The sequence below is a fragment of the Strongylocentrotus purpuratus genome, unplaced genomic scaffold (assembly GCF_000002235.5).
Source record: "Strongylocentrotus purpuratus isolate Spur 01 unplaced genomic scaffold, Spur_5.0 spur5_scaffold_12, whole genome shotgun sequence".
NCBI classification, from domain to species: domain Eukaryota; kingdom Metazoa; phylum Echinodermata; class Echinoidea; order Camarodonta; family Strongylocentrotidae; genus Strongylocentrotus; species Strongylocentrotus purpuratus.
This window is the reverse complement of record NW_022145597.1, coordinates 16095192-16115013: the sequence shown is the minus strand read 5'-3', so window position 1 is coordinate 16115013 and position 19822 is coordinate 16095192. Positions and strand designations below refer to the sequence as shown.

The 19822-nt window shown below is 35.6% G+C and overlaps 1 protein-coding gene across 1 annotated transcript; it reads left to right on the top strand.

Annotated features, from left to right (window-relative positions):
• Positions 1-12274: 12274 nt before the first annotated feature.
• On the top strand, positions 12275-19499 carry LOC115922652. The gene is made up of 3 exons (XM_030981939.1): positions 12275-13683; positions 14024-14137; positions 14515-19499. The coding sequence occupies exons 1-3, from the start codon at positions 13237-13239 to the stop codon at positions 14698-14700; spliced, it is 747 nt and encodes a 248-aa protein (XP_030837799.1). The 5' UTR covers positions 12275-13236; the 3' UTR covers positions 14701-19499.
• The last annotated feature ends 323 nt before the right edge of the window (positions 19500-19822 follow it).

The following is a 19822-nucleotide window of genomic DNA, read 5'->3' as shown; positions in this document are numbered from 1 at the left end:
TTCTAAAAGGAATTAAAAACAAACTGAAATAAAAAGAAGAACAATAGCGAGAAAGCAATTTAATTCTAATTCCTAGAACTTGATAAGACCATAATCACACAAAATTTGTGTCAATATATAGAGTCCTAGAAAAGTGAGCGTTGTTGATTGTAAAGAGAAAAGGAAAGAAATCCTTCGATATATAGTGTTCAGAATTTTAAAAATAAAAGTAAGCTTGATTGTAGAGAGAGTAAGAAAGAAGATTGGGTCAGGATAAATATATAGTTTTAGAAATATAAGTGAGGTTGATTGATTTGAGAAAGAATAAGAAAGATATTTTGATCAGGATATAAAGTGAACCTGTTTGCAGAGAGAGAGTAACAAAGAAATTAGCAATTTGGGAACTTATATAGGCCTACAATACATTTAGGCTATTAATGACCTACTCATAATTTTAATAAAAAACGCCATCTTGAGACAAAAACATTATAGCTCCTTAACACAGTACAAGCTAGTGTATATAAAGCTAGGCTATTGAAATACCATAGAGTTTAATATCAGTAAGGATTAGTTTTTCATAATTCACAATAGGAATATTTAAATAAAAGACTATTGGAGTAAGGAATATATACAGAACATTATATATCAAAGTTACAGAACCGTTAATTGTAGACTTGTAATTATTAACCAGAACTGTTGCAAGTATATAAGCAAAATTTACCATGATGGATACAATTGAATTTAAGAAAACACTTGATGAAATCATGAATATACTGACTAGTTGTGCATTGGTGACCAACCCAGATCTTAATGAATGCTGTATCTGTAACAATGAAATCAAAGAAAATGAAAGTGATGCAAGATGTGACTGTTGTAGTAAGCATTTTCATGTGACATGTATGGGATTCCCTTGTGAAGACAGACTGAGTGACCTGACATTGATCTGGATTTGTTCATTTTGTGGCAATAACAACATGGCTCATCGCATGTTTGATCAAGTATGCATCCCTTCTCATTTCAATAGATACGAACTTCTTGGTGATCATGATGAACACTGTTACTTGGATTTGAACCAATCAAGGACCCTATCAAGTACGACCAACAAAAGAAAATGTGGCAGATCAAAGAAGAGGTATGGTAAAAAGGGAAAGAAAACCAATCGATTGAGAGGAACACAACATCATATAACTGACAGGCAAACAAATGAGTCTGATAGACATAATCCTTTGGCTATGGAAAATCCATCCCAAATAGAACACGAAGAGATGCAAAATGAAAAATTTGAGGATGACTGGGTAATTGTGAAATCAAGGAAGACGAAATGGGTGGAGAAACTAAAATCAAGAAAATTGTATCCCAAATCAATAGATGATCATCAAACAGACAGGAAAATCAGAAGAAAATCAGTGAATGGCAAAGTCTTAGAACCTGGTGTAACTTACATCGGCAAAGCAATGAAGACATTCTATGAAAGCCATAGCAGGAAAAAAAAGGAAGACCGAAAGAAAGTTGATTGTAAAGAAAAGAAGGTGAAATCCGAGAAAAAAGATATCAGTGTTCAATCTTACACAGAAACTCTTTTAGGTTTATATGCCTACAGTGTGCAGTCCCCACATGCAATGAAGTTGTATAATGACATGTGTGTGCAAAGTGAAACGGCACAAACACGATCCTGGGCAGACATAGCAAGCAATTTGCCAACTCAATCTAGAACAGATACATGTGTTGATATCGATGTATGTACTTGTAATCTTTTTGAACAGATCAAGGATTTGCGAAAGTACAGAGTTCATGCTGGTGGCAAGAAAAAAGAAGCAAAGAACAAGAAAGGTCGAGCAAGGAACAAGAAAGGTCAGTCTTCCAAAGCCGGGAAAAAAGGCACTGATGGAAATCACTCTTCTGATAAATCAGAGATTAGATTTGACAAAGATGAAGGAATAGAATTAGCAGTAAAGAATGAGAAGCTGGATACAAAGAAATCTATGAATGCAAGTGACCAAGGACTTGATCCAAATACATGTAAAAATGATGAACACTCAGACCAGCATATTTGCAATATGAAAGACAACAAAGGTTCAGATGGAGTTGTGCAGGACGATTCAAAGAATAATCTGTTGAAATCAAATTTTGATGAAAATGGGGAAATTGAAACGGACGATGATAGTGGCAGTGATGTTCATATACCAGTGAAACGTTCGTGTGCAAGAAATTGTATAGAATCTGATAGTGATACAGACACAAGTCCTGGATGTGATTTATTCGATAGAAGTGTTTTACCACAACGCAATATGCCTTTGAATGTTTGTGATAGACCAAAAGATATGCCCATAAATGAACCAGTAGACAATGTCTGTGAATCGGTATTGGAAAATGATGATATGATGAAAAATGATTTTTCAGATGTTTCAGATGGTGTACAAGAAGATGCAGTGTATGACAATGACCTGAAGAATAGAAGCTTTGATACAGTAAAAGATGGTACAGACAATGATACTGATATGTCATTTAATGATCATGCTCATTCAAGGAATCCTTTAGAATCTTCTTCAGATTCAAATATCAAAGATGAAGACATTGAAAAGGCAATAGATGCTAATATGTACACATGTACTGATGAAACAGAAACAGAAGTTGAATTTGTAGCAGATCTTGGATTACGTGATAGACCAGATAAAGATTTCAAATTTGTACCCCTCCAGAATAATGACAAACAGAACATTTGTTCAAAACTGAATATCAGATATATAGGCAAAGGCTGTGATTCAAGGTTAGATAGAAATAGCTCTATTGGAGTTCCTTTACAGAGTAAACAAATTACTGGTGATGGCAATTGTTTCTTTCGTGCAATTTCCTATGTAATTTCTGGAACTGAGCGTAATCATGCAATTTTAAGAAATGCCACTGTGAAACATTTATTGCAAACCAAGGACATGTTTAGTAATACATTGAGGCAAGAATATAGAACAGTCAGAGAATATGTTTTGAAACGTAGAATAAAGGAAGACGGAACGTGGGCTACAGACACTGAAATTAGCGCTTTAGCAAATTTAATCGATACTGATATTTATTCATACAATGACCAAGTACCATGTTGGCAATTGTACTCTGCAAAGAAACCTGGAAGAATCAATATTGTTACATCTGATAAGGGAATTTATATACTGTACACAGGAAATGTTCATTTTAATGTTGTTGAATCTGTAGATTTTGTCAATTTCAATTCATTAGAACAGACAAGAACAACAAAGAGAACTTTGCCATGTCCATCAATTCAGGCTGATGTTAAAGTAAAGCATGTGTTCAAGAAGTGTAGATCCAAGTGTCAGATAGAGGAAGAAATTGATGAAGTAGTGGATAAGTCTCCTGAAACATTTCAAAACCATGTTGATCCAAAGGGAAAAAAACGTAGGCTCACGTTGGAAACTGGTACGATAAATCACGATGAGAGAAAAGGTACTGCAAATCTTTTTGACATGACATATGAACAGTGTGCAAGTAATCAGTCTAAATCAGTCGTTCACAACGAACGTAACACCAAGGACGAAACCCTTGAAAGTGATCACAAAGACAAATGCACGAGAGTTGATACACAAATAACGCTGGTTGCCCAAGGGACATTCAATCAAGGGGATACAAGATTTGGTGACTTAAGTGGAAAGCAGTGTGTTACCAATTCACTTTCTGCACTGTTGTATAGCAAGGTAAAAAATGCCAATGATTGGAAAAGTACAGATCTAGACAGGATTTTGAATAACGGTAATGAATTATATTGTTACATACGGCGATCCACTTCACTCGACAACCAATACTTATTGATATCTGATCTATTTGAATATTTGGATGCGTACAATGAATTGTTTAACATAGTATGCCGTGAACCAGTCACTGGATTGTTAGATGGAGATGAATTGATATTGGCCCAGTCTCTTTCGATGACATTGAAGCAAGCACTCGAAAAAGAACTCTGTACTGATTCTGATGCATGTTTTGTGACATTTGCTAGAAGTACTTTCATTGTATTATCTGGTCAAGATGGTTTTTTTATATTTGATTCACATTCCAGAAGCAGTCGAGGTTTCCTGATTTGTAACGGACACAGTGTTGTACTTCGTACTCAAAGCTGGCAAGGTGTGTACAAGCATTGCATGAGGTTAGCAAAATCAATGGGATGCCCCCTGCACACCGAATATGAAGTAACTAGTGTATGTGCTAAAGCAACTTCCGGTAAGAATGAAACCTTGAAAGGCTATCCACAGTTACAGGATTTTGTTTGTAATCCAATTCCTTCGTCAAATACACACAGTGAAAGTCAGTCTGGAAGCTCTGGATGTTCCATACATTGTGAAAGCTTTGATGAAGTTCAAATATTGGATGAGAGTGTTTCCCCACAAAAGATGATTGATAACCCAAATGTATTTCTCTTCCCTGAAAAAGCAAATGAAACGATCAGTCATGATGTACATTATAACGGTCAGGAATTAAAACTGAAGAGTGTGACAATTACCTTAACGAAACTAAAAGAACCACCGCTGAATAAAAGTTGTCTTTTGAAAAGAAATGACTCTATCAAGACAGAATATGTAAATGAACAAAATGGAGATTTCAAAAATTGTACTAAATGCGGGAATGACTCTGATAGATTAAATTTAGTGAACAAAGTTCAGAATTCCAACTCTATCTTAAGCAGAAAACGAAAATTGAGTAACATTGAAAATGATGCAAAAGTCGATGTTGACCTTGGTAATGAAGTTCGAAAAACCAAATTGGTAAAAATGAATGAGAACGACAGCTTAAGAATTGATGCAAGCGAATGTGCTGATAGTAATGATGAATTAATAATAATTGGAGAAGTTCATGTTGGAAATGTAGACCATGGAAAGAAAAAACGTAAACACAGACAAAGTTCTAATCAAAGAAGGGAGCGCAGTAGACAGCTTATGAGAGAAAAACGAGCCTTGACCAAAGATGAAATAATTAAGAAAAAGGAAAAGTGTCTTCACAATGCGCAAATGAGGAAAATTAAATCGAAGAATAAATATCAAAATGATTTAACCTATAACATGGAAAAAATAAATGAAGTAAAACAAAGACAAAAAGAGAATTACAACACTAATTTATCACACAAAATAAAGCAAGGAGCTTATGTGAAACAAAGGCAAAAAGAAATGTATAAAGAGGATTCAAATTTCAGGAACATACAGCTAAATATTATGAAAACCAAATATCATTCTGATTTATGTTATAAAAAGAAAATTTTGTATAGAAATAAACAAAAATATTTGAGAAATGAAGGATTTAAAGAAAATGTTAAAACAGCTATGAGGACTAAAATGAAAAATAAATATTGGAACGATGAACTATTTAAACGAATGCACAAGAGTAGAATAAGAAGTAAATACCAGCATGATGAACTATTTAAACGAATGCACAAGAGTAGAATAAGAAGTAAATACCAGCATGATGAACTATTTAAACGAATGCACAAGAGTAGAATAAGAAGTAAATACCAGCATGATGAACTATTTAAACGAATTCACAAAAGCAAATTAAGAAGTAAATATTTGAACGATGAAAATTTTAAGGAAAAACAACAAGATATCATGAAAAAACAAATGAAGAAATTATATCACAACGATCAACAATTTAAACATACAAAAAAGGCAAATATGAAAACATTGTCCAAAATTAGATATAAAGGCAACGAATTTAAGGAAAAGAAATTGATGAGCTTAAAAATGAAATATAAAAGAATTGAAAAATATAGGCAAAATGTAATAAAACAAAATCGAAAAAGGTCTGTACTTCGAACGGTAAAATTGTCCGAGTTTGATATTGTACTTGAAGAATTTAGAAAGATAATTTCTCATGGCCCAGAATATGTGTGCTGTGTATGCTTAAAACTTCTCTTTGAGAACCAGGTATTGAAATGTAAAAAGAGTAATTATAAAATTCACACGTGCATAAGTGAAGAATATTTGCATGTTTGCAATTCAGAATGCCGGTCAAAATGTTTAATAGGCCAGTCAGCCAGATCGACACTTTGGATATGCTTTACCTGTCATAGAAAATTGCAAGCTGGAAAAGTACCTGCAGAAGCAAACATGAACAATTTACAACTACATGAAGTTCCAGAAGAACTTGCCAATCTGAACAATTTAGAACAGCATTTGATTGCATTGAATATCCCTTTCATGAAGTTAATGGCCTTGCCTAAAGGTGGTCAAAATGGAGTCCATGGCCCAGTCGTGTGCGTGCCTTCAAACACTTATGAAACAGTAGATATGTTGCCAAGACCACAGACTGAAGATCAATTGATCCGTGTTAAACTCAAACGAAAATTGTCGTACAAAAGCTATTATGAGTACAAATTTGTAGATAAATCTAACTTGCTCAATGCTCTGCAGTATTTAAAAGCAAATAATAAGTGGTATTTTGATGTTGCAGTAAATGATAAATGGGAAAACTCACTTGAACGAAATGAAAAAGATAATGAAAAGGAAGAAGCAGTGGAAATTGGTGGTAAAGCTCGTTTGGCAAAATATTGGAAGGAAATGGAAGAACAAATTGATTACATTTTGTCCAAAGACAAAAATGCTAATGAAAACATGCAAGACAACAGTAAACTACAACAAAAAATAGATGACAACAACACTGAAGACGATATGGAAGAACGCTTACGCGGTATTCAGTTAGACTCATGTCTCCAGCCGGTAGATATTGGACAGGAAATATTAGATCAGTATTTTGAAGACATAATATGTTGTGCTCCTTGTGAAGGAAGAAGCCCTGTATCAATTCTACAAGATGAAAGCAATGAGGCCAAATGTTTCCCAGTGTTATTTCCTAAAGGTCAACCAACATTCCATGATAGAAGAGATGAAAAAATAACATTAGGACGTTATCTGCATAACCGACTGATGCACGTGGACAATAGATTTGCTCAGAATACAGATTACATCTTTTATGCACAATATATTTATGAAATTCAACAGGTTATATCACAAGTTTCTATCGCTTTAAGGCAAAGTCCAAACAAAAAAGATGATTCGTCTTCAATAACTGCCTCAGATTTGAAAGATGCAGAGAAAGTTAAAAAAATACTAAAATCAGACAAGGGCTATAAATTTTTAAAGCAAATTCGTGGAACACCTCCATTCTGGCAAAAGACACAAAAAGATGTTCTCGCAATGGTACGACAGCTTGGAAAGCCGACATGGTTTGCTTCTTTCTCATCTGCCGATATGAGATGGCCAGAATTAATGAATACATTGCTTAGACAAAAAGGAGACACCAGGGAATCGAGTGAATTAGACTATACAGAAAAATGTAATCTTTTAAGATCAAATCCAGTAACAGTTGCCAGAATGTTTGATAAAAGATTTCACACTTTTATGAAGAGAGTTATTTTATCTCCCGCTGCACCGATTGGTAAAGTAGTTGATTCATTTTGGAGAGTAGAGTATCAAGCCCGTGGTTCCCCTCACATTCATGCCTTGTTCTGGGTTGAAAATGCTCCACAGTTGGGTATCGATAAAGATGATGATGTCGTACAATTTGTAGATAAATACATTTCTTGCCAGAAACCGGATGAAAAGGAAGATCGAGAACTACATGAAATAGTAAGCAAGGTCCAACAACACAGTAAGAAACATTCTAAATCTTGCACAAAAACGGGAAAAGCGTGTAGATTTAATTTCCCAAGACCACCATCTGAAAAAACATTCATTGTAACACCTGTTGAAGAGATTCCAGCTAAAGATTGTGGGAAAGTGCAAAATAAGGGAAAGGACAATGATCAAATTAAAGCTTCTACAAAGATTAAAGATGATGCAGAGAAATTGTTGAAGTCAGTTAAAGATGCATTATCCAATGGAATCGAGTACAACAGTGTAAACCATCTCTTTGAAAAGCTTGGCATTACACAAAATCAATTTGAGAATGCACATAATGAATTAGCATCACAACAAAGTATAATCATCAAAAGAGAAATACAAGATGTATGGGTGAATCAGTTTAATCCAAGTCTACTAAGAAGCTGGAATGCCAACATGGATTTGCAGTTTGTAACAAATGTATTTGCATGCGTGGCTTATATTGTATCCTACATGTCAAAAGCTGAACGAGAAATCGGAATGCTATTGAGTCATACACTATCAGAAATGAAAGAGGGAAATGAGAACGCAAAGGAAAGCATGAAAAAACTTGGCCAGGTGTACATGCAAAATCGTGAAGTGTCTGCTCAAGAAAGCGTCTATCGTGTTTGCAGTCTCAGATTGAAAGAATCTTCTAGGAAAGTGGAATTCATTCCTGTTGGACCCGACCCTGTCAGAATGAGTTTACCATTAAGCGTTATAAAGAGCAGACCAGATAACGATAATGATGATGATGAGAATGTTTGGATGCCTAGCAAGCTCGACAGATACAAAGCTCGACCTAAAAACGCAGAATTCAGTGATATGTGTCTTGCAACGTTTTGTTCTCAGTATAGAATCTTAACTGCATCCCAAACGCCAAGTACAAGAAGTAAAAATGTCTTTAAATTAGATAACGATCTGGGATATATTCAGAAGCGTACTCGTACGGGAGATGCAGTTGTAAGATATCCCCGATTCTCACCCATCATCTCACCCGAAAAATATTATTTGAGCATTTTGCAACTCTTTCTGCCATATTTTGAAGATGGACAATTAAAGCCCCCAACATTTGAAACACATGAAGAGTTCTACGAGACAGGTTCTGTGAAAATATGTGGACGTGAATTGGAGAAAGTCTGGTCAATTGTCTGTACTAACCGAAAGAAGTTTGAAATGAATGCCGATGCAATTGATCATGCACAGGAGCATCTTGACAAATTTGGTCCACACGAAGATGCATGGGGTCTTTTATGTCCGGAAAAGGAAGTAGAGCGACTTGAACATCCCAAAGAAAATGTAGATGTCGAAGATTGTGATGGAGATCTTGATATCCCAGATTTAAAGAATGAACCGAAAAAAGATGACTATAGCATTGAACTACGTTCAGTAAAAATTTCCAAACAAGATGGACATTCTTTGATGAGGTCTTTGAATGAGAAGCAACAGAGTGTTTTTTACAAAATACGACAGTGGTGTTTAGATAGAGTAAATGGAAAATCGGTCGAACCGTTTCATATGTTTCTAACTGGAGGTGCTGGTACTGGAAAGAGTCATTTGATCAAATGTCTTTACTATGAAGCAACACGTATACTAGCCCGAATGTTGCCACATCCTGATGATGTCTCAGTATTGAAAATGGCTCCAACCGGAGTAGCTGCATACAATATCAATGGCCATACTATACATAGTATTCTTTCTATTCCAATCAATGCACAAAGACTGTATCAACCTCTGAGTGATGAGAAAATAAGTGTCCTTCGAAATAAGCTGGCTGAATTGCAAATTTTAATCATAGATGAAGTATCAATGGTAAATCAAAAGTTGATGTCTTACATTCACGGCCGCCTACGACAAATAAAACAATCACGAGATCAAACTGCTTTTGCTGGTGTTTCAGTTATTGCTGTGGGAGACATGTATCAGTTACCTCCAGTCTTAGGAACTCCTTTATATAAAGACACACTCAATGGTGCATTGTGGAATGCTAATTTCAAGAAAGTAGAACTTGAAGACATTATGAGACAAAAAGACGATACCCAATTTGCTTTTCTCTTAAATAGATTACGTGTAAAACAAGGGGAAGAGATTCTCTGTGATGAAGACCTAGCAATGCTCAAGTCCTGTGAGACTGGTGAAGAATGTGAAAATGCTCTGCATATCTATGCATGTAACAATGAAGTAGATGCTTGGAACAAGAAATTATTGCATAAAAAATGTGGAGATGTGATATGCGTAAAAGCACAAGACATGGACAAAGATGTTAAAAAAGGAAATCAAATACGGGAAAAACCTTATACAAAGATGAAAACCCAGTTGCCTCCTTATCTGTGGATTGCAGTTAATGCTAGAGTGATGTTGCTCAAAAACATTGATGTTAGTAAAGGCCTGACAAATGGATGTTTCGGAAATGTAACAGAAATAATAACGGATCATACAAATTTGAATCCAGTTTGCATCAAAGTTAATTTTGAGAAGGCCGATATTGGTATTCATTCAATCGAAATGTCTCAAGAATCCATTGGTAAGAAATATGTGAGAAAACAATTTCCACTTAAGCTTGCTTATGCTTGCACAATTCATAAAGTACAAGGTTCGACATTAGACAAAGCTGTTGTATCATTAAAAAATGTATTTCAATCTGGACAGGCATATGTTGGGCTTAGTCGCGTTACTTCGTTATCTGGACTTGTGATAGAACATTTCGATCCTAAACGTATATATTGTAATCCAGAAATTAAAGAACGCATTGAGATTATGAAGCCGTTTATTGAGAATGAAACTTCCGAAGATATTCACGATTATAACTTTTCTTTGGTAATGCAAAATGTACAAGGATTAAAACAGCATTTTACTGATTTCAAATCCCAGTGCCAATTTGTGAATGTAGATTGTATTTGCTTGACCGAAACATGGATTAATGATGATGATCTCTGTGACGTTGTTTTAGATAACTTTCGATTTTATCATCAGCCACGACATCTGTCATACTGTAATTCTGGAGTTGGAAATGTACTCAAAGAACAATCGCACGGAGGTGTTGCAATGTATATCAAGAATACATATTCAAGTAGATTAGACATATCTGTCGACAACTTAGAGTTTATTGCAATTCTTGTCACCAAACCAGTTTCTGTTGTGATTTCAGTTGTTTATCGACCTCCATCATATAGTATCAAATCATTCTGTGAATCATTAGACAATTTGCTAGATGTATTACACAAAACAAGCATTAGGTGTATTGTGATGGGAGATTTTAATGAGGATTTGTTTAAAGGTTCTTTACAGGTAAACAAGCTAATGTGTAATAAAGGTTACAAACAGCATGTTGTTAATGCTACTACTGAGAAGGGAACATTGATAGATCATGTGTACAGCAAGGGACTAGATTTATTGGAAACAGAGGTCATCCCTACATATTATAGTTACCATGAAGCTGTTAAGATTGCTTTTTAATATTAGTAGTAAAATGAGAAGAATAAACAAGTAAATTTCTTAATTTTGTTGATAATTAAACATTTTCATTTATCATGTCTTCATTCTTGCAAAAACGAATATGAATATTATTCCTTCTTAAAAGGGTTGTCAATATTTTGTTGGCTTACCGTACACTTATCAATGATATCATCTGCCATGGACATCACATTGAAAGCAGGTTGTAAAGTTGGTAAAAACCCTTTTCTTAAGGTGATGAGTTAAAGGATTTATGTGTTGTCACTCCTTGCCTTTCAAACCTTAGTATCTTTAAACATCACTCACATCATGACATGTACATGTATTTCGAACTTATAGATCATATTTGAGAAATCTAAAACAATGGTGCACATTTAGAATACTGGATTGATAGGTGGATGGATAACAAGATCATACATCCATGCTTTTTCTTCCCAGATTAAGGATTGTCGACCTGATCCGTATATTGAAGTTGGAACATTCCATGAACCTTGCAAAGTGCTCATTTTTTGACTGGGTTGGAGGAGGAGACAAGGTACGTCACGGTGGAAACCATCACTCTGAAGAAGACACTCAAATCAGAGATCAAGCTTGAACGTGACAATGAGACATGCAAGTATTTAAGTAAAGAAGAGGTTGATATCATATTATATATGGAATATCAAAATGGGAAGGTTAATGATAATGAAAGAATACTAATATCGGGACCCAATGCTGGAATGTTATTCGCTGAAAGATGATTGTTTGGTAGTGATAATGCGTTTTAGTTGAGTAGGTTATTCACTATGATGTAAGTTGTTTGAGTTAATGAAAATTGGAGGGTTATACAGAGATGCCAACCAGTACGATTAAATCATATTTAGTATGATAATAAGAGTGAAATACGATCTTAAAATACAATTTTTCATCTTTTTTCCCCCAAAAAACAAACACGGAATCGCATAGAAACATGTACGAGTAAACCCCTGCAACCCCAACAAAAACTGTGCTTTACAATTTTCTCATTAAATTTTAATGAAAGAGCAAACATATTTCTGAAATTCTACTGGCCCTGGGCTATTTTGAGCAACCCCTGACTGCAGGGGGGGGGGGGGGGGGGCTGTCGATATTTGAAAATGCAAAGGTTAATTTGCATAAATTTTGAATATGCAAATTTCATTTTATTTTCTTTAATATGTATTATATTGTTTTTTATTTCTTATTTTTTCTAGAGGGCTTAAAGCCAGAACTGTCTATGTCCATTTTTTGTGAAATTCAGTTATGTCCACCAAAGAACTGTATATTCATTTCACTTTGTGTCTATTCAGAACTGTCTATTCCCATGTGTCCATTAGCCATTTTACTTTGATGTTCAGACTGTTTCAAGTACATTCATCAAGAATTGCGCAATACTTGCAGTTTTCTACTCATTAAGCAGATAAGATTCCCTATGCAGCTATTTCACTGATTGTGGCCAAGCAACACCATACCATTGCCCGGAAAAAACGTTATGATAAATAAAAAAGACCAATGTGCAACATGTACGAAGTATGACCAGTTGTCTGGAGATCAGAAGGAGAATTTCACGGAAACCCATCTCGTACAAAAAACAGAGGCTCAAGATGCCAAAGCAGTTCCTTGCATCGTGTAAGACAGAAAATCGTTGTGAATAAGATGGAGTGCAAAAGAGGACATGCTTACAACAAGAAATATGCTGATAAATTTGACTTCGGTGCATCATCAGGAAAGAGCAAACATCATGCAACTTGCAAGGAATGTCGCCGAGATTTGTCAATTTTGCATGGCGGTTGTAATGACATTGTTGTTCATTGCAAATCAAAGCAACACATCACTGCTTTCAAGTCTGAATCGTCAGCACGAGAAATAACATCATGGATGTCAACCTCCAAGGATTTTAATATAACTAGAGCTGAGTGCTTATTTACATCATTTTATTTGGAGCACAATATTCTTCTATCAGCTGCAAGTCACATGGGACCATTGTTGAAAAAAGCCTTTCCTAATTCTGAGGAGGTTATGAAGTTTACCAGTGCAAGGACCAAACATCTTGTCTTGTGCGTGAAATGGCCAAAGATAAACAAGGACAGATCGTTTCAGCCATGAAAGCACGGCCAATTGCAATATCAACTGATGGGAGTAATGTCAGCGACAGTAAACCATACCAAATTGTGGCATGCCTCGGGAAGTGTCAGTGCTTGGTTGCCCCAATCATCTAATTGATTCTGCTGCCAAAGATGCGTCATCTGCATTACCATATTCAATTGACTCGCTCCTTATTGATGTGTTCTACTATCTGGAAGCCAGCGTGAACAGGAAATTGAATCTCAAGAAGTTCCAGATGCTCATTGGGAACGAAGTGCAGGCAGTTCTGAAACATGCTTGTACGAGATGGCTGAGCTTGGGCCAATGCTTGCCAAGATTTATCCAACAATGGCAAGCTCTAGTCCTCTTTTTTGAAGGAGAAGTGTCAGCCGAGCAGAAGACGCCTACTCAACAGACAAAGCAGAAGAAGCCTACTCAACAGACCAAGGCTACCAAGAATAGTGTCCAGACTTCACTTGTTCCAAAGAAGCCAACTCCAGCTGTGAAAAATGAACCTGCTCAGGGATCTCAACTGAAGGTAAGGCTAGAAAATGTATTACTACAAGGCATGTACTCCTTTTTATTCCATTTAAATATGGCCATCATTAAAATTACCAGATTTGAATAGATTAACCCTAGCAGTAGAGAGCTTTCTAAATGTTTGAATTAATCAGCTTTTACTCCTCAAATTGGCAACAGTTATTATCATTTTACACTCTAAAATAGTTTGAAAAAAATACGAAAATGGATATTACGTGAACCAAAATGGTAATTGCAAAATTTAATTTAATGTGTAATTAAATTTCATGCTTATAAATAAGTCATCAATAGTGTTGCAGGCATCGCATTAATTTTTTTAAGCTTGTCTTGTCCTGCAGAAAAAGCCTGCTCACCAAACCAAGATGACTGCACAACTCCAAGCATTCTGCATTCCCAAGAAGGTGTCTGCAGATCCACCACATGTGAGCAAACCTGCCAAGTCTCAGACCCAAGTGAGTACAAAAATTGATCATAATTCGTCGCTGTTTTCACGAAGTGACGGTAGTGAAATAAAATTGCATACAGTTTGCGTGACGATTTTCCTCACTACCGTCACTTCGTGAAAATAGGGACGATATATACAGGGTGACAGTTAAATATGTTCCTTTACATCATTTATTTTTTCTTCTTATTTTTAGGTCATTTACTTGTAAGCTCTTTCTCTTCCAATCATCTTCACTCTGCTGTTCAGTTTACAGATATAAAAATGTATTCAATAATGCTAGTCATCTGCCAAGATTTCAAATGTAGTGTATCTTTTTAATTGTAAACTGTGTCAGTAGTCTTGTTTCTTTCTCATATGGTAATCAATAATTTCTCTACCTCCCAGGTTCAACTTCAAACACCACAGCCACAACACAGTAGACCTGCATCTTCAAGCTCTACTACTCGGGAAAAACGACAAATGAGGAAGCTTCGGATACACCTAGAAAAAAGCAGAAGACTGGGAAAGTTGTTGGCAAGGCAACAGGCTCAACAGTGCTCAAGACTGGAACTTCCAGTCATCCCAGTATGATTTCTAGTAAAATGACTGGAAATGAAAAAACAAGATGTGGAGGAAAAAAAGAAACAAGACAGACAGTAAGAGATAAAACAAGACAGGAAAGAATTCTGAATTCATTGCACTCAAACCCAATATCAGCCACAGCATCATTGCATTTCACAAGAAAAATGTCATCTTTCAGACGAGAAGTCCTCTGATACAAAAGCTAAAAGGAATACTAGAAAGTCTACTGCGTGACTTGTACAGCCAATTTGTAGCTCCACAAGCAATCATTGCAGCCACAGACTTGACCCTTCTGGACTACAAGAACAAGGAGAATCTTTGTGAAGAATCTGAAATGGTCATAAAAAGCGCAACAAGAGAAATTGTGAACACTTTAGATGAGTCTGATTGCCATAAGTTCTATGCAGCAGTGCATTCATATTACACCAAGGCATGTGACTACATTGTAAGTAAGTTTCTATTGAAGTCTGATGTTCTCATCCATGTGCAAGTGGCTGACATTGCATATCAGAAGGATGCCAAATTCACTTCTCTAAAGTTCTTCATCAACAAGTTCCCCTGCATGTTGCTTCAGGAAGAAGAAGAAGACAAGCACAGTGCCCTAGATGCTCTGGAGAACCAGTTCCTTATCTATCAAATTGCTCAGCTTCCGGACTTAGTGCAAAATGAGGAATCTACTGACAAGCAGTGGACAAGTATGATGACAGAAAAGAATGTTTCTGGTGAACTGTGCTATGACAGACTTGCAAAAGGGATTCTAACCATACCCCATACCAATGCTGAATGTGAAAGGGTCTTCAGTCAGGTGCGAAAGAACAAAACTGACTTCAGAGGGTCCATGAGCAACGAAACTCTAAAAAGTGTCCTTATTACTAAGGCTCGCCAAACAACACCCTGCTACATGAGGGAATTTGACTCTGATTTTCCAAAGAAAGCTCGTGATGTGCGCTACGCGCACATGATATTCAGTTTTACTTAAATGTTACTAATTGAAAATTCCAAAGTGTTGGCAGCTATGCCAGGCCAAGGTAGTTGCTGGAAAGAGGACTTTTGTCTCTGCTTCTTTTGATTTGCAAAGTGAATGTCGCTGCAACATTACTCTATGCCATCCAGAACACACATCTCAAAGTCATCGCACACAATTTTCTGGAGAGTGGGCATTCCCACGTGGAATGCAATAGCATGCATTCTGCTATTGAAACAGAAAAAAAGAACATCAATGTCTTCACAATGCATGACTGGGTAAAACATTTTCCACAAATTAAGACGTCGGCTTCCATACAAGGTCATAAACATGTGCCATGGAGACTTTTATGATCTGAAAAATCTCTCACAGCAGATCATGAATAACAAACGCCTAGACGAAGATAGACACGTCTTCAACTGGCTACATGTAAAGAGCTTCCAATACAGGAAGGAAGAGCAAAGCACCATCTGCTACCATCTATAACTACTTGTATGACTACAAGAAGATAGATCATCAGTTCCACGTAATCTGGACCTTGTCTACCAAGAGAAGCATTTAAAAAAGCCTAAACCTTAAGAAGAAGGATCTCATCAACTTGTGCAATAGCCTAGCCATTCCTGAAGAGTTCCATGGATGGTATTTGGCACTCCCATTTTTTAAGTTTCTGACATTGACAGGGTCAAAAGGTCATGGCTTCCATGTATGATGTTTGACCAAGTATTATTTATAAGTTAATGGCATTAAACATAACTACTACACTTTGTCAGATTTTATGCTTGCAATCAAACTTTTAAATGCATTTTTACTCAAATGGCATATTTGGACATAGACAGTTGTGGTTTTAAGTCCTCGATCTATTATTTTATTTCTAATGTATTCTTTTGTTCTGGAATACATCAAGTTACTTTGAGAAACGTATCAAAGCAATTTGATATCAATTCATATCTCCCACTTATACATCTATTTACCTGTATTCACATTTCTGCTTGTACATGTATATATGCAATTGTAGCACTTTTTGATGATATGCGCATACTAATTGCTATGTAACACCTGACAGGTGTATCCAAATTCGATGAAAATGGTATCAAAATGTGCATAAGACTTGAGGAAAAGAATCGAAGAACAACAATGTAAAATTCCAAGCGGTTGCGGCGCTATCTCCAAAAATGCGGGGTGGGGGAGGGGGGGGGGGGGCTCTTACGCCACCCCCCCCCCAAGTACAGTAAGGAGTAAATGACGTTAGCCATATAATTATAAATATGCATTTTTTAAGATGCTTACATATACATGTAAAGTGTTAAAGGGCAAGTTCACCCGAAAATAAGTTGATCTTCATACATGTAAAGTGTTAAAGGAGAAGTCCACCCCAAAAATAAGTTGGTCTTCATAAAAGCAGATAAATGAGAGAAACAAATCAATGAAATTTTGAGGAAAATCAAAAACAAATGAGAAAGTTATAAATTGTTGGAGTTGTAATCAGTGAAGCACAAATTGCAAACTGTGTGACATCACATGCGAGCTCATATCTCATTTGCTTTGTACAAAAAATATTTTGAAAAATTAATTTCCTCAGACGTTGATTAAATGAATACGATAACATTAGCATAAAACCAGTGATCAGTAATAACATCTATCTGAAAGATGAATAAGGGTAATGCTTTTCACCTACTAACAATACTGGTGAAGGTGATAGCAGTAGTAAAGGTAACGGAGACACTGATTATATTTAATATTAGCAGTGACAATGGAAATGTTTCATTCATATTACATTTTTTTATCACCATGTGTAGGTATTGAATATCTTCAAAATTTCTACCATTTCAGAAAACTTGGTTTAGTGAAGACTGGGTCTTGGCGAGTGTCTTTGATATGTTAAGGGAATTGAGGACAAATGATGGTGTAATACCGGAGTTGAAAGATGAGTATGAATATGACATAGTGCTCCGTGAGAAGTTGGTGAAGTCATGGGGGTTAGCCCAGGAAGCCTTAAAAGGTGCCGCAGGAAAATACAAGAAGTATTAGGATATGAATGCTAGAAACAGGAAATTTAATAACGGAGATCAGGGTTTATCTTGCTTCCCACTGATCAGAACAAGTTGTTGCTGAAATGGAAGGGTCCATTCCCTGTGCTGGCGTAAAGTATGACTATGACTACATTGTCAGTGGTGTTCTTAAGAAATATCACATTAATCTTCTCAACAAATAATTTCTCAGGCAGAAGGTTAACTTGTCAGTGGCTGGCTGCTTTGATTTGTGTATAGAGAGTAGGAAGGTGTGTCAAGATTCTGCAGAAGATGCCGAGGATCAGTTTATATTGAAGGTAAATGTGGGTGCTGGGCTTATGCAGTAACATTCAGGAGAAGAATTCCTGATTGCTTATGCGAGTAACAAGTCATTACCATGGGAAGAAAATTACACAATAGAAAAAAAGTGCTTAGCAATAGTACGAGCAATCAAAAAGTTAAAATATTATTTGTATTAAATTGAAGTACACACAGACCACAAACCATTCTTCTATATTCAAGCGAAGAGGTTTGACAATAAGAGAATCATGAGATGGAGCATGATGCTCCAAGATTACAGGTTTCGGCTTGTATCGGTGAAGGTTCAGTATAATGTTACAGCAGATTATATGAGCAGAATGTAAAATGCACTATACTCATGGATTTCTTTTGTCTGTCTACCATTGTAAATTATTGGATGTGTATCACGGTTTAATAACATATTTTGTTAATGTCATTTGTTGAATACATATTGCATTTACCAGGATTATGTAATGTTGAGATTTATTTTATATTGATCTTCCCAGCCACAAATGTATACCCATCAAACTTTCTATGATAGCACATACAAAATTATTATCCTGAGCATATGTTTTGTAGAAATTCATGAAATCCACTACACAAGTTTGATATGAAGAAGAAAATATTACAGCAATATATACGCATTGTAGTTTATGCAAGTGCAGGAATATTACTCACTACATTTTGAACAGAAAAAACAGAAAGAGATGATAATTAGACAGCCACCTTATGTCTCTAAATATATCAGAGAGGGCTTAATGATGCTGAACACAATGGGTTGTGCTCTTTAATGCTGGATAATTGTTTAATTTTGAGTCAAAGACATTGTCTTCAGGTGATGATGTGAACATTTGATAATCTCTACTTTGTATTAACAGGTTATATACAAACTATATGGACATTGACGTATAGCCATGTTATAGGTTTTCAACTTTGTGCAGAATATGTCATACATATTTATACATGGATTGTTTTTATGCTAATTATCCCACAGCATGATATTGTTGTGCTATGTTGGCATTGTTTTTAGCAAAGGTTTTATTCAAAGGTGTTTGTAGACTTATAACCATGCTCAACCTTTTTCATGATATTAACGTTCTGAAGTACGGGTGCTATATAATATCATTTAAAACAAAAAATCAGATTATTGGAAACACGTTTTAGTAATTGCATTTAGAATTGCGTTTAGAATTGCATGTGCAGATTTCAACTCAAATACAAGAGAAATGTAATGTATCTAAGTCTCATGACTTGATAAAAGTAAGAATGTCATATTATTTATTGTACATTATAAAACTTGGTTGATTAAACCATAGGTTGAGAACTGAGATTTCTGGATATACAACTATATGTATATTGACTAGGATTGGTATTTAGTGATATGAGCTATGTTGTGTCATGATCTTCTGATATCATGTAATGGTTGATAAGATGAAGAATGTTATGTTTGACTTTAAAGGTTTACCTTGATAAAGCTTAAATGATAATTTATGTGCAGTAAAAATTGAAACAGTTTGTTCCAAACATTTTCATGAGATATGTAGTAATTGAGTGATTTGTGTATGTCGTACTGTTTTATAAGTATTTATCTAGGAATGTGAGAAGGAAGCTCAGTACCTAGGAATTATTTTTGAAAAGAATATTTTTGTTTATGGTAAAAGTTGTCATGATGACTTTCAATAAGATGATGACTTTAAATAGGAAGAATAGATTTTATTGACAAAAATTAAGGAACATCCAAAGACATAAAAGAGGGAGAACGAGAGCCAGAGGCTGAAAATGGGGAGGGTGAAAGAGTAGAGAAAAGGATCGAGAGACAGAGCAAGAGAAAAAGAGGGAGGCAGAGCAAGAGAGGGAG